Below are 23,337 nucleotides of genomic sequence, written 5' to 3'. Positions count from 1 at the left end.
TCAGGAATTCAGGAATGTAGATGAAGAAAACTGAACTGATTTCCCGTTTTTTTTTTTTTATGGAATTTAATAATGTTCAGTTACAACAGCGAGTCTCAGTGATCTGTCAAAAGTTTGCTGAGGCCAGTGAAAAGAAATTGATAAATGTCGAAGTTTACAATGATGTAGACGGAAGGAGGTAGTTTTATTTGCCTAGAAACCAACTGTTGGGGAAAAAAAGTTCACCCTGACAGCTGGGTTCCCTAAGGAAATTCGACGTAAGCCACAATTTCTTTTTTTGTTCCTACAACAGACAAAACGTCACCATTTTGTGTGAGAAAGTGCTGAAGTGATGTCTCATGCATTTAACACACTGACCTGTATCTCGGCTGTGATGGCTGCGTTGAGTGCAGATTCCAGCCCACCGTCAGCCATTAAGCTGCTCACCAGCAGATCGATCATGAAGCGTCGCCCAGGACTCACACTCATCTCATTTCCAGATGCTGGAACAAAATAATGAAAACCTTACACTTCGCATTCTAAAGCTTGTTGCATGTTCCTAAAGTAAACCAAGGTAGTGGACTAAAAAGTTATCTTTTTATCTGTTCTATCAGTGCAACCAGCACCGGCTTTGATTTGCACATACCGGCATTAGGCAGCAGAGAGGACAGCGCCCTCGCCCTTTCCTCAGCTGTGGGCAGCAGCACTGACCAGCCACTTTGCAAGACAGCTTGGGCTGCTGCTTGCACAGTATTGAGCACGCCAGCATTGCTAGCAAGCACTACCACTGTTTGTTTGAGGTTGTTAAGCAGCACACTGCCAAGCCCCAGTCCCAGCTCCTCTGGATCCACCTGGTTACTGATGGCTGAATGGAGCTGAGGAAAAAAATGTGAAGCTTTAAGGCTGCAAACAAAAGTCATTTTCAGTCCTGATATTAACAATCTGATAAATCAAAGGAATTAGAGAATATTCAGATATTAAAGACAGTCAACTCTAAGTATGACCAAAGAGATTGTTCAGAAATGACTGGACACGAACTAGACATGAGAGGCAAAGTGGTCAAATTCTACTGAGATGTCAAGTGTTACTTCTGGAGAAATCATCTATAGACGGACTGTTGCCAACCTGGAGTCTGAGCAGGTTGAGTGTAGCGACTACCATACACTCCTTCTCCTGAGGAGGAGGCCAGTCTGTGCTGCCGTCCATGCCCTCGCTAACCTGCCGCAGGAGCAGATCCAACTGCTCAAAGGTCATAGGGCAAACATCCACCACAAAGGGCACACGTTGCCCAACAGACCACGCTGAGCAAGAGGACCAGGCGAAGCTCTGAAAACAAACGAGTAACAAATGTGTTGAATCCATCTTTTACCTTTATGTGCATCTTCACATCGGACGCGACAATTGCATATCCCACCTGTCCTGGGCCACAGGAGACCCCCACTATGTGTTTGGAGTTGAGCCCTGGGAGTGCCTTGGGCTGCTTCTTGTTGGAAAAGAGTGTATCAAAGTGTTGTAGCTTATCATTGCTGCCCCAGCTGTGCACTTCTCCATCGTCAGTGAGGGCTAGGCAGTGTGTGGACCCCACCCCAATATCCACAACTTTCTTTCCTGAAAGCAAAGATAACAAACTCCCATCAAGTCTTTGTTTTCTCAAAAACTTCTAAAGGTTTTTTCTCCTTCTTTAATGGACGCTACTCACCCTGTAGACTGTCGAGCAACTTTGGATAGCGTACATGCTCATCAGTTCCATGTCCAAGCCGCTGGTTGTCTCCCTTACCCCATGTGTACACTTGGCCATCTTTAGTGAGGGCTACTGAAAACTGACTGCCACAATACACCTTCACCATGTTCAGGTCCTGCAGCTTCTCCACCAGCTTTGGTGTCTTGCAGCCGTCGCTGCCTCCTCGGCCCAGTTTACCATAATCTCCATCTCCCCAGGACCACACCTGACCTGTGGAAACAAAGCAGGGGTGGCGATTACGTTCAGCACCATGTGCGTTAATAAAATTTAAGTCAAAATTTGCTTTTATCCCAACCATTTTCGGTCACGGCAAGCGTTTGGGCGTCACCACTTCCACATGCCACATCCACTACTTTCAGGCCTTTCAGAGCTGTCACTAACATGGGAGTAGTCTGGTCCTCACTAGAGCCTAAGAGCCCAGTCAGAGGAAAACTCATTTTCAGTAATGAAACAAACAAAAACCTTACTTTTAAAACTAGACTCGGTATCCACCAAGTTCAGTGCATATAGAGCTCACCATGACCCAGACGTCCATAGTTCCCTCTGCCCCACGTGTAGAGCTCTCCGTCAGCGGTGATCGCGGCGCTGTACGTGCTCCCGCAGGCAACGTTCACCACATGCTTTCCGGTCTGTTTCCCATTAAAGGCTGCAATCATTTTTGGCTCCTCTAGGTATCTGAAATAAAGCAGAAATTAAAATGTAAAACAATTAAATGCTTCAGTGACAATGTCAAAACCTGAAGGACAATCCTTCATTAACTGTCCTCAAAAGGCTCGTTTCAAAAGGAATTATTTTCAGCTCAGATCTTTTCATTCCTCTTCCCGTCTTCTTGTTGTTGGTTTACAAGCATAAAAAAAAAAATCATAAGAATGTCCAATATTTGGAAAACACTGCAACATATTTTTTCACAATCTGTTTTATCAATAATTTAACTTTACGGCATCACAGAAAATTAATAGTTTCCCTTATGCCCAATCTCTATGGTTCCACTCTATGGAAAGAACTCTCAGACTTCTTTCAACATGGAGGCGTCTCACAATATCTTATGTTTCCAATTATGTGACATACTGAATATCAAAAACTAAATAAGCCTAAAAGCAGTTTTGTCTTATTGCTTACGTGGCGTCTCCATGTCCAAGGCGGCCACCATCACCACAGCCCCAGGAGAACACCTCCCCGTTGGATGACAGAGCCAAGTAGTGTTGCCCATCAGGATGAGCTGCGAGCTTCACAATCTTCCTGGAGCTCAGAACATTGAGTAGCATAGGAGCCTGCGAATAAAGGAAAAATAAAGGATCAGCATCTTGTTTTTAGAGAGATTTAGGGGGTTTACCAATAAACAGAAAACCCCTGTGCAACAGAACTGACCAGGGTTGTGCTCTTGTAGTTCTGGGTGTAAACAGCCCCGCTGCTGGACAGAATGAGAAAGCCCTTTTCTGAACAGACGATTTGTGTGACTCCAAGGCCTGATAGGGCTTTACACTGAATGGGTCCACTGACATTGGCATAACGTTTCCAACCTAACAGACCCCAGGCAATCACTTCCTGTGAGGACCCCTAGAACATTAAGAGACAGAGGAGAGCTTAATTGTCAGCATTGTCTTTCTGGTGGCAGTTTATCCATTCAGAAAACTGCATAATACACATAAGAGCCATTACATCTATTTAAATATGAAGGCAGTGATCCCTAAATGTCAACACATGTCATATGAGGAGATGTACAGTAAAAGTATTTAGATAGGTGTAAATTTAAATTGTAGTACATTCGATTAACTCTATATGGAGTAGTTTTATAAACATACAAAAGACTGTAGCTACATGTAACAAGAGCAACAAAAGGAGCCGTCACCTTGTGTGATGAAGGGGAGTTGCAGTGTGGAGGGCTGCAGGGAGAAGCCAAACGATCCAGGTGAGCCATGATCACCACTGCTGTTTGTCGAAGATCAATGGCCAGGTCATTATCTTGAGGTAAGGTCAGGTAGCGCAAGAAACTCTCGTTTGGACTTAGAGGGGCTGTGAGGATCTAGAGATTACAGCAATCGACCACAAAGTATTTATAATCTCGGCTCTTTACCATGACTATGGCAAAAGGCAACAAACAAAGCAGTACATCTTATAAATTAGACTAATTGTTCTGTTTTCATTTAGAGGTTCCTTTTCTGTCCTTTAATGAATATCGGTTTAAGAAAAGGACTTTTTTTTCCTTTTACCTCAGCATCGTCCTCAGGAACAGGTTCCTCCTTGCTGCTGTGTATGCTGTGAAAGCGCTGCAGGAGGGGCAGCAGAGGAGCGCTGGTGCCCTGGGTGGAGCGCTCGTTGTCCATCTCTCTGGTGCCGTTTTCCCACAGACGTAACAGCAGCAGAACAGCGGACAGGAGCTGACTGGAAGGCCACAGTAACAAAACAACAAAGCGAGTGGTGAGGAAGCAGCCCATGTAATCAGCATAAACAAACGAGCAGGTGTTAAAGGTATTGGGTTACCTGAGAGTACCCCTCTGTACAGCAAGCTCCAGCAGGATGGCCAGGGCAAGGTGCTGGTCGTAAAGAGGAATGTTACTTTTGGTGCTGGCACTTCCATGGACATCACTGGTACCAAAGGAGAGAAGACATGGAAGACACAGAATTGATTAATATGTCAAGATGATCTGTTTGGCTCATAAAACATAAAAAAAAGACCAACATTCCAAGCCAAAGATTTTCCACCTAATATAATTCAAAGCAGAGATAACGAGCAAACGATCACGTCAGATAAACCAAAACTACTGAAGGACTGGATTGCTTCCCATTAGGTTTCTACCTGAGGAACTTTGTGGCCCTCTCAACCACCTCCAGCCACACCGACGACACGGTTCCCTCATCAAACAGCGTGGCCTCAGGTAGGGCCCGCAGGGCATCCAGAGACTCCTGGAGAAGCTCACTGCAAAGATCTGCATCATCTCCTGCACAGAAACACACATATTTTGGGTTTATTGGAGGGCAGAACTGCTCGATTATACGACAGAGAAGTTACCTAAAAATAGCAGCTATACAACTTGCTGAATTTAGCAGTTATAAATAATGACCTAGATTTAGGTGAAATATTTCCTTGCGTTTCAAAGTTAATAATCTATTTTTGTAATTCAAATATATACAACAACCTGATAACACAGGCCCTCTTATTCAAAACTATATATATACACACTGACGTTTACGCCATTACTTACAAATATGTGCTTGTTCGAAGAGGTCATGCATTTACATGTGAACAGCCTATAATCTTATAGCTAATGGCCCAGAGTCCTACCCTTATGAAGTCAGCTAAATAAAAAAGGAATTGGTTTGTGTTTATTCAGCAGGTGACATGGGAGAGAACATGCTGCTGCTCTTTTGCTGTTCTCACTTTGTATTCCAGGAATACAGCTAAAATGAGGATGAGAGGCTTAACTGTCCGTGTGTGTGTGCGCATTGCTCATGTTACAGGAAGGAGAGGGCGGCACTCTGTTCCCACCCAGTCCCTGTGGACGAGCAGCTCTCAGCCCTACATCAACACACCGAATAAAAAAAGTCTATGAAGAACAGTCACTGCCAAAATTTGCTCATTATTTAACTTCTTTTAGTCTGGGTCTATTCAGAGGGAGGAGTTTGTAGCTTGCAGCTGAGTGTGTGAACAAATGATCGAGAGGAGCAGAATCTGGAAAACACGCCATCACACAAAGAATGTTGCTGTTGAAAACAGTGCAGCTCGAAATAGAAGTTAAACTGCAGCTCTTTTCATGCAGTTTGTTTCAAAGCAGGACAGTTCAGTGTACTGTGTGAGAGTAAAGAGGCCGAATGGGAGGCAGAAGTTAATTCAACGCTGATACATTTTTCAGCTAGTAACAGAGATAGTCATGGGGCAGAACTGGTGTGTGTGTAAGAAAAACACAGCTCGTACCAATGGTGCTGGTGTCACCAGCTTGCTGTGTGCACGCAAACAATAATGCGGCCCTGAGCCCCCTCTTTTTGGTCTGTGTGAGCTACCAAAGGAGAACGACGACGGCTTAACAAGGACCTGTGGTTTCGCCAATGAGGCACAAACATTGTGTGAATAGGGATCGAGTTTTGCGAGGATGGGGAGATGATCAGTGAAGACATACTACATGTCCCCATTCCTACAACAGAAAGTAGACAAGAGGGATACACAGCATCTTTATTAAAATAACAGAAGACTGTTCTGTAGTTGTGGAGTGTCCATGGCAACAATGGGTCTGTCTCTGGAAAGAAATCCTCCAGGTGATTTTCTAAATGTTCCATTTTTAAACTCATAGATATAATTTGCATTTGATGGATGGTTCAGTACAAACTGATAATCCTGCAATGCATGAAAAAACAACCAAACTAATAGGCTGACTATAATAAACAGTATCTTCCCTATTAGACTGTCTGCTGAGTGTTCTTTGTTTTTATGTTGAATAAGGCCCCGCTCTCAGTTATGTCACTACAGCAAATATGATTATATTTAAGCAGCAAAGCTGAAAACTCTCCTTAATTATCCACTATACAAAACAAAGATAATGTTCTGAAACTCCAGATGAAATGTCATGTTGTACATTTCTCTGTAGAAATGGACTTTTTGCACAACAGCTCAGTTGTTAACACTGTAGGCGTTGCCAGGGTTTCCTAAGATTGCAGTGATAATAAATGAGGATACTGTCCACTGTGGGATGCTAGAACTGTTTACTGAAGACAAAGGAAGTAAAGTGACATTTATTCAGCTTGGGATAGAGTCTAAAATCAGATTTCAAATTCTAGAAGTGAGCCATTATTGCTGCGATACTGACGCAAACTTTGGTGGGCTCTGGTACAATGCAGCCCCTGTCTGTGTGAGCGCAGTCACTGAACAGTACAACTGCACACACAGCGCGTGAGCAGCTCCTTGCAGCTTGAACCTGGGTGTGTGACCTGAAGCGAGTGTAAAGAGTCGAGCTCATGCTTATTTAAGCATGAGCACCGCTGTAGAAAATGTTGTGAGCATGATGTTAATGCGCCGTGATGCTAAATCCCACTGACAAAGCGGAGCCTCCTCCTTCTGGCTGATCCAATCTAGCACCAGCCTGTGTGAAAGCTTAAAAAATAAACTTTCGGCCAGGATATTTGCACACCTCCCATCCCTGCATTACACTGTTTTGGCTCCAGGGATACACGTTCCAAATGTGAATTAGATGGACTGAATGGTGGTTGAGAAATGCAAGGACCATGACCACATAAGCATGAAAAAATATACAGATGTGGTGACTTAAGAGGGAAACAATGATTATTTTAGATTAAAACACATTGAGTTACAGAATTGCTCAATTGTGCAATTGAAAAAAAAAAAAAAAAAAAAAACTATATTCACTTGACGTCATAGTTTACAACACAAATGAGAAGTCTAATATTACATTTAAATAACATATATTCTACTTCTCTACAAACCATAGCCTGGTCCTTCATTGTTCCTACTTTAGCTACACTATGTTCAAACAACTATTTTGCAAGTCCATCACATTCTTATCCCTGACATGTAGAAATAATTAACCTTTGGCCCCATCCTGTTATCACCCACAGCCCGTCATTGACAGCTTGTGTTTCCCTCAATAACCTGAGGCTGGAAACACCGTATTGCAAAATATGTTGGCTTGTTTACTCCGAGCAGCTCGTAACATGGGGCAACAAGTTTATCAACAGATGTTAAGTATAGCTCAAGGGCAGTAAGCAGCACTATGAGGACACAAAGCATCTTTCGAGTAAGCATGGTTCTTACCCGACCTCCAGGCCCGGCGCAGGAAAGCAAAAGCAAAAGAGAGAGCTGCCCTGGAGCCGACTTGGGCCAAACCTTCGACACCTTTACTGGCTGGACGAGTGCTGAGGTAAAAATGACAAAAATGCAGAGATTAAAAAGCGTACAGAAACAACTCCACACTGAAATATTCCAACTGTGGTCCAACATCTTCCCCACACACAGTGGGGTTACACGAGTGTCATCGGATCGGATTAATGGCTAAATTACAATAAGACTGAGTTATTCAGTTCATGGAGACACCTTAATCTGACAAAAAAAACGGATCAGATCGGGTTACTCGCGATCGAATTAAGACCCCGAGATAACTCTAAATATACTCTGAACGTGCATGTAGACGGCAGTGGATCGGATTAAGCGTTCTGCGCATGCTCGAGAATTTTCCCCAGGATCGTCACCCAGATGTCGAAGGAGACGATATTACTGTTGTTGTCGCCGCCGTCGGAAAGAAATGAACAACGCCATGGAGAATGCCATAACCATGCTCATCACAAACTAAATGTGGAGGGACGTAGCTTCATCTTGCTCTGCGTTTGCCATCTTTCTCGAATACCTGTGTTTGTTGTTGTTGATGGTGAAGACGTCAACCAGAAGTGGCTCCATTAGCGATAGTTAAAATGGGTACAGCGCCACCTATCATACCGGGGTATGACATGCTTTGTGCCAGTGATTCGATTCATTCACCGCCGTATATCCAAGGATAATTACCCTCAGATAAGGAGCATAACCCAACTATACCTATAATGGAGTTAATCTCATCATGGAGACCCAATGACAAAGTAACTGCTGTAAGCTTCTTGTTGGTATTGCAGTGGAGTGAGTGTTAATGTCATACTTCAAAGTATACACTGTGTCATAAAGTTTGCAAGCTTATTACTTTCACCTCAAATTTACACTCACATCCACAAAAAAACACTTTACGAAGACAGTTTAAAAGGAAGAGGCAAAAATATGATTTTTGGAATTCAGCATTAGAGAAAGTTAATGGAAGAGAAGTTATTTCGTTCACCTTATTCGTGTGTTTTGGCATCACACAAACAAACTTCTATTTTTGTTTTTTGCTTCCAGAAAATAAACAGGGCCGTGAAAGACAAGACCTCTCCCCATTCTGTACATGATCAAGATAACTGGCGCTGTTACAAACTGCGACTTTATTTACTGAAGCCGCGCGCAATATCGTGACGCTGAGTCAAACCTATTTTAATTTTCTCTTAAAAACATATAAAAACCATTAACATGTTTATGGTGGGGTTAGTGCTCTTTGTGCACACTCAAATTCTGTCGATTTATCCAGAAAACCTTGAGCCCTTTTTTAAAAAAAAAAAAAAAAAAAAAAAGCATTCAACTTGCATAAAAAGTACCTCATTGGTCTTATATGTACTATGCATCCAAGATGTGTTATTTTTACCTCTTATTGTCAGCTGTAGGCAGAGGTGGGCTGGGGGGCATCTTCCATCGGACGATGTACTTCTCCTCCATCATGCTGTGGCTGAGAGAGATGAGGTAGCGCTCCAGGATGACCAGGCGCTGGCCCAGGCGCTGGGCGGACAGGGTGCTCTTGGCCATCTGAACTGAGAGCTTCTGCTGGTCGTCAACAAGGACCATCAAACAGTCTTTCAGCTCGGTCTCATCTAAGCACACAAGGAAAGGGCAATGGAATCATTATCATCATGAAATAAGAATAATATTTATTATGTACGGATCAGTCACACTCTGAAAAACGCTAATATTTCTTCTGAGAGCAATAAAGGCTCAACTACTTTTTGGATCACCATACACACCTATTTCTGGGTTATAACTCTACTATTCTGCTGCTAAGATGTTGCCTACGTGTGTAAAAGCTCTGAACACAAGAACAAAAAGGCTATGCCATGTGACCCAATTTAAACCATGACCTTGCAAAAACAAAAATGAAGGACACAGTTCATATGCTCTGCACAAACCGTGCACTGGGATGTGTCGAGCACCGTTACAAATATTCTTTAAAAACAGAAAGCTGAGGATGCAGGACAGACACCAACAGCAATAGCAAATGCGACGTTTATAAAACACGCTGCTGAATTCGAGGAATTTAAGTTGCTACCTAGTATCCAATTTTACCATTTAACTCTGAAGCTGGGGATTTACACATTATATGTACAGAAGGTTCAGTATGAAAAAAGAAATGCATCCAACACCTTAAGGAAATTATTTCACTACCAGAACGGTATTTTAAGAAAGGGTCTTGTGACGCTTGATTTTGATTGAGACACATAAGCTGACATATTTTTCTTAGTGATCTTAATGAAGTATCTCAGACACGCTTTGCTCAAAGTAACACAGAAACACAGCACTGTGGCTCCTTTTCCTTTTTTATGGACACCTCTATTCACACTAATCGTTTTAGAGTGACCCACTCGACTCACCACCCCTCTCTTCCTCACGGTCTGCCTTCGTTGATCCACAGTACTCAATAACCCTTGGAGTACATAATTACAGTATGAGAGAGAGCATACAGTAAAAAGTCTAAGAACTCACACCAAATGTCAAGCTGATAGAAAAATACTTGACTGGCAGTTTTGTTCACAAACATTAAATTGTCTATAGTTTGACCGAGGACAAGTGTTAAGGTCGTAAACTTTGTGTAAGGACTAAACTGGTGGTGTGTTCAATGACAATTGGAAATCAGAAATTCTAACTTTTGATTCGTAAAAAAAATGTCAGTATATAAAACTTTAAACTAAATACTGGTAGAGCATTCATGGCTCATGTTTTTCTTCGAGTAAGTGAATGATATAACTAATGATGACATTTAAGACAGCAAAGCAAAAGAGTTTGAACTTTCAGGGTTCTCTAAATGAAGTATCATCTGAGGTCGATAGTATAAGAAAATGGAATCAATAATCTTCTAGTTTGAATTGCAAATCTGTACTGCTCATCCAGTGACACATTTTTAGATATATGGGGCCCGAAACAAAACACCAGAGTTGTGTTTTTTCTATGTTTTTGAGTTGGGAGCAACTTCAGACACCCAAACATACGGTATACTCTCAAGCACAGAAAAAAAGTAATTTGTTCCAAAATATATCCCCTTTTGGCTCATTACTTGCTGGCTTTACTATTTCTCAAGGGGAAAATAAAAAATTTTATGCAATGTCATCTAACGTATCACAAAGTTATTTGTTCTTATGTGGTTCAAAAGAAAGTTATGTGCGTCTATACAGCAGCACTGCAGGGAAGGGAAGATGGGCCAAAATAGCATGTCTGAAATCCACTTAAGCTCCATGTAAGCTGGACTAGCCTGAGGTTGTATGAGCAGCACAACAGTCAGCTTGGCTGTCACAACAGATATGCATCTCAATCAAACGCTATTTATTTTATCTAAAAAGTACATTGTGCAAAGCAAATATCAGATTCATAACGTTTAATCAAATTGTTATAAAATATCTATCATTGTAAAGACAGGACAAATACACCCATAGCATGGATTCAGAGCAAAGCTGCCACGCATCAGCATTCTGATTTCAATACAATCTGACCACATAATGGAAAAGCAGGAAGTATGCCGTTTGAACTTTAAGCATCAATGACAGAGCTTTAAAAAAGAGAATCTAAGGAGCTACTAGCAACACCTGCATTCACTGGATATGTAGGCCTGACCCTGCATACCCCCACCCAGTGCTTATCTCCCACAACCATAACACGGTGCCACCCATTTCTTGCAGTAAACATATCTTGGGTGAGAGACGATTCTCACTCTGAACTTCATAGTAATGTCTACCAAGATTACACTCTGCGGGCTAAAAATAACCACTCAGACGTGCAGCGTGCGAGTTGACGTTACAGAGTTTCCACAACTCGTGTTCCAACAAAATAAGCACACATCAGCAGGACCTGACAGATTGGAAATTGATAAACAGGCAGTTTGGCCATGTGTTGAAATGGTGAGTATAATTGTATCTAGTCAACATAGGTGTTGTGAAACTATCTGGTGTCAGCTTGGTATTAATTACCCAGCTCAGAAAAAAAAAAAAAAACCCACAAGAGTGGCAGCGAGAAAGGAGGCCAGCCTGGAAGTAGGTTATGGGGATGCTTTACATTCTGATTACATACCTGCTTGCCGCCCCCAATCCCATGTCTCAATGATGGACTGATGCACAGACGCTGATGTCTCCTCCTCCTCTTTCTTTTCTTTATCATTGGGCTCATCCTTCTTCAGAGTTGAAAAACAATCAGTGCAATCTTCTAAGAAAGAAAAATAAATAAATAATTAACTTAATCGTCATCTGATCACCTGCATGGTAATAACATTATGCCTGTCCCAGTATCAAACACTTTAGATAGAGTTTAGAAATGTCATAACCAGATAGCAACCATGTGAAAATGTGTCAGAAACGAGAAGCGAGCGCTTATTGGGGCAGAGCCAAACCTGGGTGAGCCGATTCTTCTCCTCTGAACGTTATCTCCTCATCTTTCACCATTTCATTCCACATCTCACTCAGCCCCTCTGGAGAGAATGCCCGCTGCCAAAAAAGGAAAGAAACAATTAGGACAGCATCTACATTAAAAGTTAAAAAAAATGTTCACACAACTTTACGATTGCTTCTTTTATTCTTCACAATGAAAAGGAAAATTATAAAAGCAGCTGAAATGGACAGAATGTGACCTTTAAATAATCAACATTTGACATTCCAATCAAGTCCTCAAAAGCATCTGGACCATAAAGGACTTCTTTCACCTTTTTTCGAATGGATGGAAATCTCTTGTTTCATCCTTGTGGCTCAAAAGTACAAGAATAGATCCTTCATCTCTGAAATTTAGCTTATTTAACCCCCCCAAAAAATTATGAACACAACACACTCCAGCAAGCATGTGTGTGCCACCTGCTTATCAGTACACAATTTCTGCATCGCTTGATTTCAAGGATCTGACATCTAAAATGGCCAAAAGACGTCAGCTGACCGAAGACATCCAAACAAGTTCTAAAGCTGCGCTTTCCTCTCCACCGAAGACAGCATCAACAAGGGGAAAACATGACTCTCTTCCCTAAATCAAGCCTTCAATTAGGGTGCAGGGAGCTAACTTTTAAGGTGTGTTTGTCTAGGTAACTCACACCAAAACCTATTTTCTCAGTAAAAGTCAGCCTCCCGGCATCTCCATAATAATCATAAAGAAATAAAATACCTCATGATTACTACCAACATCAGTTTGTGTTCACAACACAGATCCTTTTGTATCATTATAGGCTGTACTGCTTTTCATATCACAAGAAAAACAATCATCATCTGTGCATGAAGCTTGATGCAGCCTGCAGGTAGGTGTCTGCAGACCTGTGTTACCTGATCAGGTGTGGTAGGTGCAGCCCCTGCACTCTGAACTGTTTTTGACACAGGCCATGATGTAGTGTTTTCTTTTAAGACCTATGTTAACTAGTTCTGCCAAGATGACAGATGCGTCAGTTTCTGACATCACAGCAAAATGTGCCATCAACAAATTTGAAATGAAGCGTTTTCTATGAAAGAAACTAAGCATTAACATATTAAGACAGCAAAAAAACAGTTGGGAATTCTGTGGCAGATTAATTGATTACATAAGCCAAGGAGGTAACAATTTTTTCAGCCCATAAATCCAACAATGGAAACAAAGAAGAAGAAAAAAAACATTTCTATTCAGCAAAGTAAACTGTGAATGCACTATCAAAAAAATTATGCCATCTTCTAAATTGTTAAAAATAAGTCACATCTGCGTTTATTGTGATTGTCTCCATCACATTTACTTACCTGTAAATCTATCTTCAGCCATTTGTCATGAAATCTCAGCTGAGCATCGAGGGTAAAAGATGGGGAAGGCATCTTTCCCTCTCCTCTCCTGGCTGCAAACGCAGCCAACCTACAAGAAAAAAGAAACACAAAGCCGTGTTATTAGAAAAGGAAAACGTACAATCACAATCAGGCAAGAAACGGGTAATAATGACAACATAAAAGATGTTTGAGCTCTTGGCCCAAGACATGAAGATTCAGATTAGGATGCACAAGACATCAGCATGTTGAACTTCCACAGCCAAAGAAAAAACATTACAACCATCTATATTAATCACACTAATGTAAACAAATGGAGGCGGGGGGGGGGGGGGTCGTCTCGTTTATTTAAAAAATAGAACTTTTGTTTTATTAGCATTATAAAAGGTTTCCCAAGAATGACATAACTTTACACCAACTGCTTTGTCAAATAGCTTTAATCTTGTCACAAATTTCTGTTACGACATGCAAACTGTACCACACATTATCTAACATTTCATAAACAATGCCGTAGTTTAGCGACAGGGACGTGTCAGTACAACGTTTAGTAGAAAATAAGGAATATTTTAGCATTAAATGCTAGCCCAAGCAAATTCACTTTTAACCTTCGTTTGCGCCTGTTAGCATGTATGATAAAACATACAGTTCCAGTTGGTAATAACGTACTCTGACAAAGATATAATTGCGCTCATAATGTTTTTATTACCGTTTGGTAACATTCGCATTAGCTTGACGACTGTGCGGCTAACAAGTTCGCCTGCTAAATAGCTAACACTACCATAGCGTTAGCTGGCCAGGGCTAAACTAGCTCCTATCATCCAGTCAACGATGAACAGGCTTCGAACACATGACATTACACCAAATGAGGTGCAACGCTTCGAAGAGCTTAGTAACATCGCTTATAACATGTCAATTTCGGCAACAAATTTATAAATTACCTGCGGTCACTTCTCAAGCTATTCTCGTCCCCTCAGCTGCTTTGCTGCATTAACAAGACGTTCATAATGGGTTTGATTGACAGTCCGTAGACCGGGGCACGAGGCATAGAGACAATTTAACTCGGAGATTTGGTGCGATTGAAGTACACCCTCACAGCCCGCTGAGGCGGAGTTTCTATACACGCACGAGTTGTACGCTTCGGTTTTTACTCCGCCCGCTCGTAGCGGGAAGTATTAGAATATCAGCTCGACTTTTACATTCAAGGCGGGACATACGAGGGGCGGGGTTGGCCCAGATTGACTGTAAACTGCCCACTCGGTGGCGCTGTATCTCCAGAAAAAAATTGTAGGGATAGTGTGACAATTTATGCCACAGTTAAATAACCACAGTAATGGCCGATGACTCAGGAATGCCAAGTTTTTCGTCTCAAAATACGGGGATAGTAATAGCTGTGATATCAAGTTTTATTAATGGGTCGACATTTGTGCTTCAAAAAAAGGGAATATTGCGCTCTCGAGACAGAGGTAGGAAGAATAAGCAGATAACTAGATAAACGTATCTGTCCGCATTGTCAGAATTGGACAAGCCGTTGTATGAAACATATCATTAAGTTGAGAAAACCGTCACAGGCAACGCAAACTAAACTCCATGTATTTCCTGTAGGAGGGACGTACCTCACGGACGTTGTGTGGTGGAGTGGCACACTGTGCAGTGAGTATAACGTCACCTGTCAACTTCGCATGAATGTTCATATAGACAGTCGATCCAGAATTTTATGGCTTGTCCCTAAAATAAACCTTGATCTTTGAGCATGCTGCTATACCTGTCTACTATTCTTTCAGTGATTATTGGTCAAATTGGGAATTTCGTGGCGTACAACGTGGCCCCCGCTGTGATAGTTACACCTCTTGGAGCTCTTGGAGTACTATTTGGGTATGTTTAAGCCAACTATACATTGCTGGCATGATCGTGAAGTATAATCAGCTCAATGGTGCAGGGACAAGAGATAAATTTGCTGGAGTACTTCCAGGATTGTGCTTTGCAATAACCTGCTTTTTTTAATGTGATGCAGGGCTGTGCTGGCATGCTGGATCTTGGAGGAGCATTTAAACATCCTGGGGAAGCTCGGCTGCATATTATGTTGCTGTGGCTCTGTTATGCTCATCATTCATGCCCCTAAAGCAGAGGCAACTTCAAGACTGGAACTGGAGGACAGGCTATCTGACCCAGGTGATTAAGCAAGTATTGGTTAGGAAATTAACAACAACAGCTCGTATTTTTCACTGGAATTATAACTGAGCATTTCCCCCAACATTTGATGTCTCATCCTGCAGTGTTTGTAATCTATCTCCTCTTGGTGGTCCTGCTACTGATCGCTCTAATTGTGTGGATCGCTCCAGCTCATGGCACATCAAACATCATGGTGTATGTTGCCATATGTTCCCTTTTGGGAAACTTCACCGTCCCATGCAGCAAAGGACTCGGCCTGGTTGCCCCAGATGCGTTCGGCGAAGGGCCATCGAGCGTCAGAGCCCTGACTCTCTTCCTTGGCCTGCTGGGGACGCTGGCTGTCAGCATCCTGATACAGTTCTTCTTCATCAATAAGGCCTTGGAGTGTTTCAGCTCCAACATGTTCGAAGCAATATACTATGTGGCGTTCACGTCCACAGTGATTTTTGCTTCTGCTCTTCTCTTCAAGGAGTGGACTGCACTTACAATCACTGACAGCCTTGCGATGCTCTGCGGTTTGACAACAGTGTGTGTCGGAGTGGTTTTACTCCACATTTCCCAGGATGCTTTGATTAACTGGAAGAAGAAGGAGGCACGGGAAAAAATGGACTGATTAAGAGGCCTTCATATTTACATTACTTTTGTGGCACGCTGCATTTATTGAACCACAGACTTTCTGTTTGCTCTTTGTTGTACTACCTCCGGTTTAAGTGACCAAAAGTACAATATATATTGAACTAGTTTTACAAAATAGTAACAAATGTAAGGGTACAATACCGTTGTGTTTTTACACACTGATTCCTTCTTTAAGTTTCATGAATACATATGAATACCACAGTCATTCCAGAAACCATAGCTATAACTCAGCTGAGGTTTTACAGCACTGTGCTTGAGCCAACAGTCATTTCTTTATGTATTGCCAGGAAAATGGTAAATGGATACAGCCATATTATTGAAACATCCACAAACAATAATGGAAATACAGCATACGAGACAAAAACAGTTTGTACAATTCTAACAAGCATGAAAGTCAAAATCAGATATGCCAAGTTTTCATCTCACAGCTCTTTGGGAATCACCAATATACCATTTAAAATTGGTTGTTTTCTAAGTTGTCTGTTATGATTAGATGCACTGCTGGTTCATCCCTTGAGTTAGGTGCCTTTTATTCATAGATCGGTGTTAAGTGGCTTAACTAACAAAAGAAAAAAAGCATTCCTCTGGAAACGGTCGGGCACAATGACTGGACTGAAAATGAGTGAAAAAGCAGCCAAAGAAAATATTTTAAAGACCTTCCGATAGTCTTGAGAACTGTTGCTCAAGGCAACTTTAAAAGGCTACAAGGAAGTCTGGCTGGCCTGGAAGTTAGATATAAATAAATTAGGGATAGACTCAAGTCTTTGGAACAATACTGTACCAGCAAGCTCAAATGTGGTTGGTGGACTAACAAACATTATGATTGAACCAGTTTCAGATGGGTAATAAAGTGGGTTACAGAACATTGTAAATGGTTCCATTTCCTTTCCCCCAGAGTGGTTCCCAAAGGATCTTAATGGGAGCCTTAAATGTCCTCCCTCTTTCTCAGTGCCAGACTTTGTCAGGGTTGAATCACTCAGAGTACAGGTGAATAATTCAGGGTAATTTCAGCAACAGGCTCTTGTGCGCAGGACTTGTATTGAAGATAAGCATCAGCAGTGGCTTCTTTTATTTTCATTTCTTTCTCTTTTTTTGGCAAACGAAATGATTTGTAGGAGTGTGACTACAAGCTGTTGAGTCACTGTGGTAAACGAAGATACGGGTTTTAAATGTGTGCTTAACATTGTTCAGATTTCTTAATGACTTTATGATAATGTCCAGCCAGTGCAATTATCTTTGATCACAAGCTTCATGGGTCATCTGATTAAGTGGCTTTCTTGATTTTAAATATATGAAACTAAATCCAATAAAACAGCTACTTAGTGTCATCGCTTGTAAAATATGTTGGCTTTTGTTTAATTGCTAATCATATATTGTAAATAGATTTAACCACCTCTCTGTCTATCTGTTCATTGGTTAATTTAAGCTTTCATTAAAATGTGGCACTTCCACCCATCCCACTGTTTTTGGCTGTCCAGGAGCCTATTACTGTTTTTAAATAACACTTTTTACTGTTTGTTTTAACAATTAAAAAGCATAGGTTTCTAATTGAATGCCTTCATTATTACTCTGAAGTGTCGGGTTCCCACGCAGTCTGTAAATGATCTCTGTGGTACTGGATTTCAGCCTGCGGAGGGCACACAGTTCAACGGCCACTTCTCCCCTGATAAGCAGAAGAAGAGCCTCGCAGTGCGGCACTCGTCAAACAGTCTGTGTTGGTGCTGGTCGAATGTGGAGGGAACAGTACGTGATGGTTGTCAACAGAGCCAAAGGCAGGCTAGCTAGTAGCTAGTATCCTTTTCCTGCTACTATTCTCTTCTTGTCGAGGAAACCTGCCGCCTTTGAACAGGTAATGAACTAACTATGACTTCTCAAACAGAACAAGCGAGCGATTCAAGAGACTTTGCTAGCCAGGAAGCTAGCTCCGGTGCTCACTTAAGCTAACGTGTCTAGCAGGGAGGCTATAGCTAATTATAAACTTGAGTCTTCTGAGTGGGGCGGAAAGGAGCCGGTGTCACAGCAAACGTGAAAGTAGTGTTCGGAACGATGTATAGACAGGTAATGGCGACGTAACTAATAAAAGTGTAATCTTGTGACTGGGCGTCCTCAGGTTAGCTTGTTAAAGGCTGCACTTAGCGTGCCCAGGTGGGGAGCCACTTCCTGAATTCCAAAGTCTTGAAATAAGTTGATTTACATAGCAGGTGACGGAGTTTCACAATGCTTTGTTTTTCTATACCTGAACACCACTCGAAACTTGCTTGCCATTCAGCAGTGATTCCGATGTGTTTGTATGGGACCAGCCGGTAGGAGATACTAGATGCTCCTTAATGTTATATTTCTCTGATGGATTCTTCCTACTTGTCAAATTATGGTTTTCCACTTTGTAATTTCTCCTGTGGAAGCGGTAGGTGTCTGCTGTGATGGTGATATTGAGAGTGTGACTTTTTTTCCCACAGCAGCTGATGAGTGTTGTTCTTGTTCTCTGTGATTTGCTCTCAGGTGTCTGGGCTGGCCAGAACTGCACTTTTGGTCAGCATCTTCCCTGTTTGGTCGTCGATGTGAGAGATCACAAAAACGCATCCAGCCTCACAATGGGTCAAGACAGGGGGAAGTATGATTTCTACATCGGTCTAGGATTGGCCATCAGTTCCAGTATCTTCATCGGGGGCAGTTTTATCCTGAAGAAGAAAGGACTTCTGAGGCTGGCAAGGAAGGGATCGATGCGGGCAGGTACTGACCTTTTCCGGGTGCCTTAATCGCATCATAACTAACCTCAAGAGACTAACATTCCAATGTTGTCAGTCAGATTTGGGCACTCCCTGCTCCTAATGTACATCCTTGAGAGCCAGCGATGAAGTCAGACCAGTTGCAACAGCTCAGTAACAGTCGTGCTTGGCCCTCCCTTACATTATGGGCTTGTTTGGCTCTGCTCACAGGCGTAAGGTGTGTGTTGGTTATCAACACTTTAAACGCCTAGTTGTAATCATTCACTTAAATATTACATTTTACCTTCTGTTCCAGTTAAAAGCAGCTGCCTGACAAGCAGTCAGTGTGGTTGCATAATTCAGGTTTCATACACATATGAGTATTATTGAAATGAGAGGATTCCTGTGTGATATGTTTTGGTTTTTTTTGCTTTTCTTTTTAGGCCAGGGTGGTCATGCATATCTAAAGGAATGGCTGTGGTGGGCTGGTTTGTTATCAAGTAAGTGATAAGTGCCTGATGATTAAAAATTTTACATGTGTCTTTTGCACAGTTTTGCAGATTTCCTAGATAAACGTTGTCAAAGTTGCTTGAAAGCGTATGTTTGGGTAATCTCACAGCTCATTGGGAACTGTTATCTTTGTTGTTTCAAAGTGCAGTAGGTCCTCACTGCGCAGTAATATACGTTTTAACAAGCTTGGATGTTCAATAAACTTGTCTTCCGACATAACCCCGGTTTAAAGTCTGATTTCTAAATGTCTTCTTACAGTTCAGTTGCTAATCCTGTGCTTGCACAGGAAGTTGACCTTGTACTTAGTATTGATGCAACACAGTAAACCTCAAGCTGTATTGCACCGTATTTTTCTGTCTCAGTTTTAATTTGGTGGTTAACCGTGTCCTAACCCTTCACAGTGGGTGCTGGGGAAGCCGCCAACTTTGCAGCGTATGCTTTTGCTCCTGCGACTCTGGTCACCCCTCTGGGAGCCCTCAGCGTGCTTGTCAGGTACAGTACAGACGACTTGCTGCGTAACCTGCACACTTGAGCTTTGTGAAGAAGGCGTCAGAAAGAAGGATGAATAACATTGCTAGCACACGCAAAAAATAAGAGGAGGATTTGTTTACATTTCAGTATCAATGGCCCTGCATAAAACATGGTGTGGCATCTTTTTACAGCTATGTTTCGGCCAAATATGTGCCTTCAAAGCTGCAAAACGCGCCTGGTTCTTCCTGTTTTTCTCTGTCCAACTCGGCCTCACAGATTTCCTTTACAACTGTTGTTGCAGTGCGGTGCTGTCGTCATACTTCCTGACAGAGCGGTTAAACTTGCACGGGAAGCTCGGCTGCATGCTCAGTATCCTGGGTTCTACCACCATGGTCATTCATGCCCCGCAGGAGGAAGAAATCAGCAGCCTCGACCACATGGCCAAAAAGCTGGTTGACCCAGGTAGAAAAGAAATTGGGCTTTTTTTCTGTCAAGAAATATATATTTTTTGTTTCTAAATGTGAAGATATTTGAAAGACAATTCAAAGCAAACACTGAATTTATCCTGGAAAAATGCATTTTTCTCTGATTCACTCCACGTCTTCTGTCTTTTTTTTTTTTAAAACAGGGTTTTTCATCTTTGCCACTCTCGTCATCATCGTGGCTCTGATCTTCATATTTGTCGTGGGTCCCCGCCACGGTCAGACCAATATCCTTGTCTACATCACCATCTGTTCCGTGATCGGGGCGCTCTCTGTGTCCTGCGTCAAAGGACTGGGCATCGCCATCAAGGAGGCAGTCGCAGGGAAAAGCGTTGTGAGAAACCCTTTGGCGTGGATCTTGCTTCTGGGTCTGGTGGGCTGTGTGAGCACACAGATCAACTACCTAAACAAGGCCCTGGACATATTCAACACCTCCCTGGTGACGCCCATCTACTATGTGTTTTTCACCACGTCGGTGCTCACCTGCTCCGCCATTCTCTTCAAAGAGTGGGAACACATGCACGCGGACGACGTGATCGGTACACTCAGCGGTTTCCTCACCATCATTGTGGGCATCTTCCTGCTACATGCCTTTAAAGACGTTAGCGTTAGCTTAGCCACTCTTGCAGTGTCCATGAGGAAGGAGGAACGGGCCTGTCCTGCCGCCAACGGCATGGCCTCCCACAGCAGCTATGAACTGCTACAGAACGAGTCCACAGAGGACATAGAAAACAGAGAAATGGGTTTGCCTTTTGATAGCGTCTCCAGAAGGAACGGAGCAATGACTTCCTCGTAGGATCTCCCTTTTATTTTGACTCAACCATGGCATTGTTGTAGACATGGTTTAGGAAAACAATGAGACAATCAACTGTGAGGTGGGTGATGTGGACAGACCAGTGGATTGTATTCATTTTAATTTGCCTTACTTTTCTCAGAATATGACTCCGTCGTGTTCACTTACAGAACTTAATTTCATTCCTCTGTAGCTCTGTAAATAAGTTTGGTTTTTTTAAAGGAAATGTTTTGTTATATGTACATGCATTTTCACGCACTGACTTACTTTCTATGAATCAAAAAGATAAAAGTTTTAATATATATTCTGTATGAAGTCCTGCTGATAATGACTACATTTGATAGGACAGTCACTGATTTGAGCTTAGATGATACTTGAAAGTAACAATTTATGTTAGAAGTCATTCTGAATTTTTCTTGTTTTTTGGGGGTGTGGGGGTAGTTTTTACATAAAAAGCTCGAGATGAACCAACAGATTTGTTACATATTTATTGAATTAAAATGATTAAAACGTTTCAAACACAAAGGCACAGTGAATAAATGCTTAACAGTATGAGCTTTGTTACTTTTCAGTTTCCTTTAAAATGTTTAGCATGCATCAGTGTAGAAAGTACAAATTCAGACTTACTTAAAATAGGTTATTATTCACCCTTAATATTCCACCACTGCAAACCCTTAAATACTCTGATCTAATAAAACTTAATTTCCCTCCCTGATCTATAGCTTCCTGCAAGTATAAAACAAAGAATAGTTCATCCAAAAAGGTAATATCTATTCTCTTCCAATAAGGCACAAGTGAATACAAAAAGAAAAAAAAAAAAGACAAACATCTTGACAAAAAAAAAAAAAGAAAGTGGCCCAATTTATTACATTTAATGGTCCTTTGCTACGGCAGACCTAAAGGAAAATCAGGAGACATATTTGTGGATAGTCTGGTAATGCTGACAGTGTTTGGAACGTCACGCTGGTCCACGTTATCAACGGCGGGAACCTCAGCTGCTGGCGAGGGACTGGTGTATCGGAGGCTGGAAGCATCGGACGTGTTCCACCGGCATGTTCTCTCCATCTCCAGACTTCATGTACTTGTTCAGGATGGCAAAGATCTCGTTGTTGAGGACTTGGAATTTGCGGATTCTGTCCACCATCTTCTTCAGAGGCTAAAGAGCGACAAGACAAACGCACAGAATTTCAGGTCATTTCTTCCGTCCGTCGCTACATGAGCTGAGCTGTGCTCACGTACACAAATCCCACTGTTCTATCTCAAGTCTCTGCAGGAAGAGACTAAACTACACCAGGGGGATGCTCACTGATCATGGCATGTGTTCAACAGTTTGGTAAATGGCTCAGAGTCACTTTCTTCTTTTGGCACCGCTCAAGCCAAACATCACCAGCCAGCAAAGCTCTTAATGTGTTAGATGATAACGACATAATGAACGACTGCATGTCAGACTAACGAGTGGGTGCAGTGATAAGTAGTGTTATCACACAGGAATAATGTTCGGATGCAGTTCTCAAAGTGTCAAACTATTCTTTTAAGTGTGTTACTGGTGGTTTGGTCTGAACAGCTCGATGGCGGTTTTTTCACTCCACAAATCTGAGGGTTATTTCCTCTGAGAGGATCCAGGTGAAGTGAATGACCGAATTCGTCAAATACAGACAGGTCAGCCTCGAAATAAGGATTAGTGTGTCGGATCTATCAGTGCAACAGTCTGACTTAATCTGACAATTTATCAGATTGAATGGTACCAAGAACGGTTTTTAAAGCCGATTTAAACAATATTAGGAAACAGATGTGAACTGATATTTCAAAAAGCAGTTGGATTTATAATGCAGAGAGCCCAGCATCTGCAAACCATGAGTATTCTTTTAGTGACAATGGGTTCCTCTGTGCTGCAGGCTACAAGGACTCAGATGCAAGAATGAAAGACACGAACAGTTGTACACTTTTCATCTCCCAAATTAAAACAGATCTGACTGAGAAACAGCCAAATTTAAAAAAAAAAAAAAAAACTGTTTGTGGAGAAATTAACACTTAATCAGCGTGTGTCCAATGCGGTGACACTGGACCGTGTAAGAAAACACTCAGGACATTCTGCAGCTTCTACGGGGGATCATCGCACACGTATGAATAGCCAAAATCATGGCACGCATATTGTCTTTAGGTTACTGGAACTGGAACGGTGATTGTGTGAGATGACGCTGCGGTTATAAAATCAGGACTTTATTAGAGCAGAGCGACAGTCTGGAAATGCTTCGAGTGATCACAAGTTGACACGTA

General features: G+C 42.0%; 4 protein-coding genes across 7 annotated transcripts in view; 2 read left to right on the top strand and 2 right to left on the bottom strand.

Moving 5' to 3' along the window:
• herc2 (HECT and RLD domain containing E3 ubiquitin protein ligase 2) overlaps positions 1-14,326 on the bottom strand; it is a 43,459-nt gene extending 29,133 nt beyond the window's left edge. The window contains exons 1-19 of one of the 2 annotated variants that reach the window (XM_072390067.1): positions 14,233-14,326; positions 13,277-13,385; positions 11,926-12,019; positions 11,610-11,741; positions 8,926-9,148; positions 7,482-7,582; positions 4,518-4,659; positions 4,202-4,306; positions 3,931-4,102; positions 3,570-3,743; positions 3,089-3,277; positions 2,840-2,991; positions 2,238-2,395; positions 2,016-2,129; positions 1,679-1,930; positions 1,394-1,587; positions 1,105-1,305; positions 626-854; positions 358-482 (exon numbers count right to left, since the gene is read on the bottom strand). In XM_072390067.1, coding sequence (XP_072246168.1) covers positions 358-482; positions 626-854; positions 1,105-1,305; positions 1,394-1,587; positions 1,679-1,930; positions 2,016-2,129; positions 2,238-2,395; positions 2,840-2,991; positions 3,089-3,277; positions 3,570-3,743; positions 3,931-4,102; positions 4,202-4,306; positions 4,518-4,659; positions 7,482-7,582; positions 8,926-9,148; positions 11,610-11,741; positions 11,926-12,019; positions 13,277-13,348 — 2,829 coding nt within the window. In that variant the 5' untranslated portion in view covers positions 13,349-13,385; positions 14,233-14,326. The remainder of the gene's footprint in view (positions 1-357; positions 483-625; positions 855-1,104; positions 1,306-1,393; positions 1,588-1,678; positions 1,931-2,015; positions 2,130-2,237; positions 2,396-2,839; positions 2,992-3,088; positions 3,278-3,569; positions 3,744-3,930; positions 4,103-4,201; positions 4,307-4,517; positions 4,660-7,481; positions 7,583-8,925; positions 9,149-11,609; positions 11,742-11,925; positions 12,020-13,276; positions 13,386-14,232) is intronic. The other variant, XM_072390068.1, reaches the window with a different exon arrangement.
• nipa1 (NIPA magnesium transporter 1) lies at positions 11,330-17,439 on the top strand. Of its 2 annotated transcripts, none has more exons than XM_072390070.1 (5): positions 11,330-11,440; positions 14,897-14,944; positions 15,076-15,166; positions 15,306-15,463; positions 15,568-17,439. In XM_072390070.1, coding segments are annotated over exons 2-5 (759 nt in total). In that variant the 5' UTR covers positions 11,330-11,440; positions 14,897-14,943; the 3' UTR covers positions 16,077-17,439. The 2 variants fall into 2 exon arrangements, with proteins under 2 accessions (XP_072246171.1, XP_072246170.1); XM_072390069.1 differs by lacking the exon at positions 11,330-11,440 and adding an exon at positions 14,595-14,757.
• A 295-nt stretch (positions 17,440-17,734) lies between these two features.
• nipa2 (NIPA magnesium transporter 2) lies at positions 17,735-21,612 on the top strand. Of its 2 annotated transcripts, none has more exons than XM_072390066.1 (6): positions 17,735-17,948; positions 18,599-18,829; positions 19,248-19,304; positions 19,716-19,806; positions 20,087-20,247; positions 20,414-21,612. In XM_072390066.1, exons 2-6 carry the CDS (start codon positions 18,691-18,693, stop codon positions 21,061-21,063), a joined length of 1,098 nt encoding a protein of 365 aa, XP_072246167.1. In that variant the 5' UTR covers positions 17,735-17,948; positions 18,599-18,690; the 3' UTR covers positions 21,064-21,612. The 2 variants fall into 2 exon arrangements, with proteins under 2 accessions (XP_072246167.1, XP_072246166.1); XM_072390065.1 differs by lacking the exon at positions 17,735-17,948 and adding an exon at positions 18,395-18,503.
• The window catches only part of cyfip1 (cytoplasmic FMR1 interacting protein 1), a 24,485-nt gene continuing 22,681 nt past the window's right edge, over positions 21,534-23,337 (bottom strand). Inside the window, exon 31 of the mRNA XM_072390064.1 lies at positions 21,534-22,216. Within this exon, the coding sequence (XP_072246165.1) occupies positions 22,052-22,216 (165 nt within the window). The 3' untranslated portion in view covers positions 21,534-22,051. The remainder of the gene's footprint in view (positions 22,217-23,337) is intronic.

The sequence above is a fragment of the Leuresthes tenuis genome, unplaced genomic scaffold, assembly GCF_036924035.1.
Source record: "Leuresthes tenuis unplaced genomic scaffold, fLeuTen1.0.hap1 SCAF_7, whole genome shotgun sequence".
Classification (NCBI taxonomy): Eukaryota; Metazoa; Chordata; class Actinopteri; order Atheriniformes; family Atherinopsidae; genus Leuresthes; species Leuresthes tenuis.
Note: the sequence above shows the minus strand (reverse complement) of the source record. Positions and strands in the feature narration are given on the sequence as shown.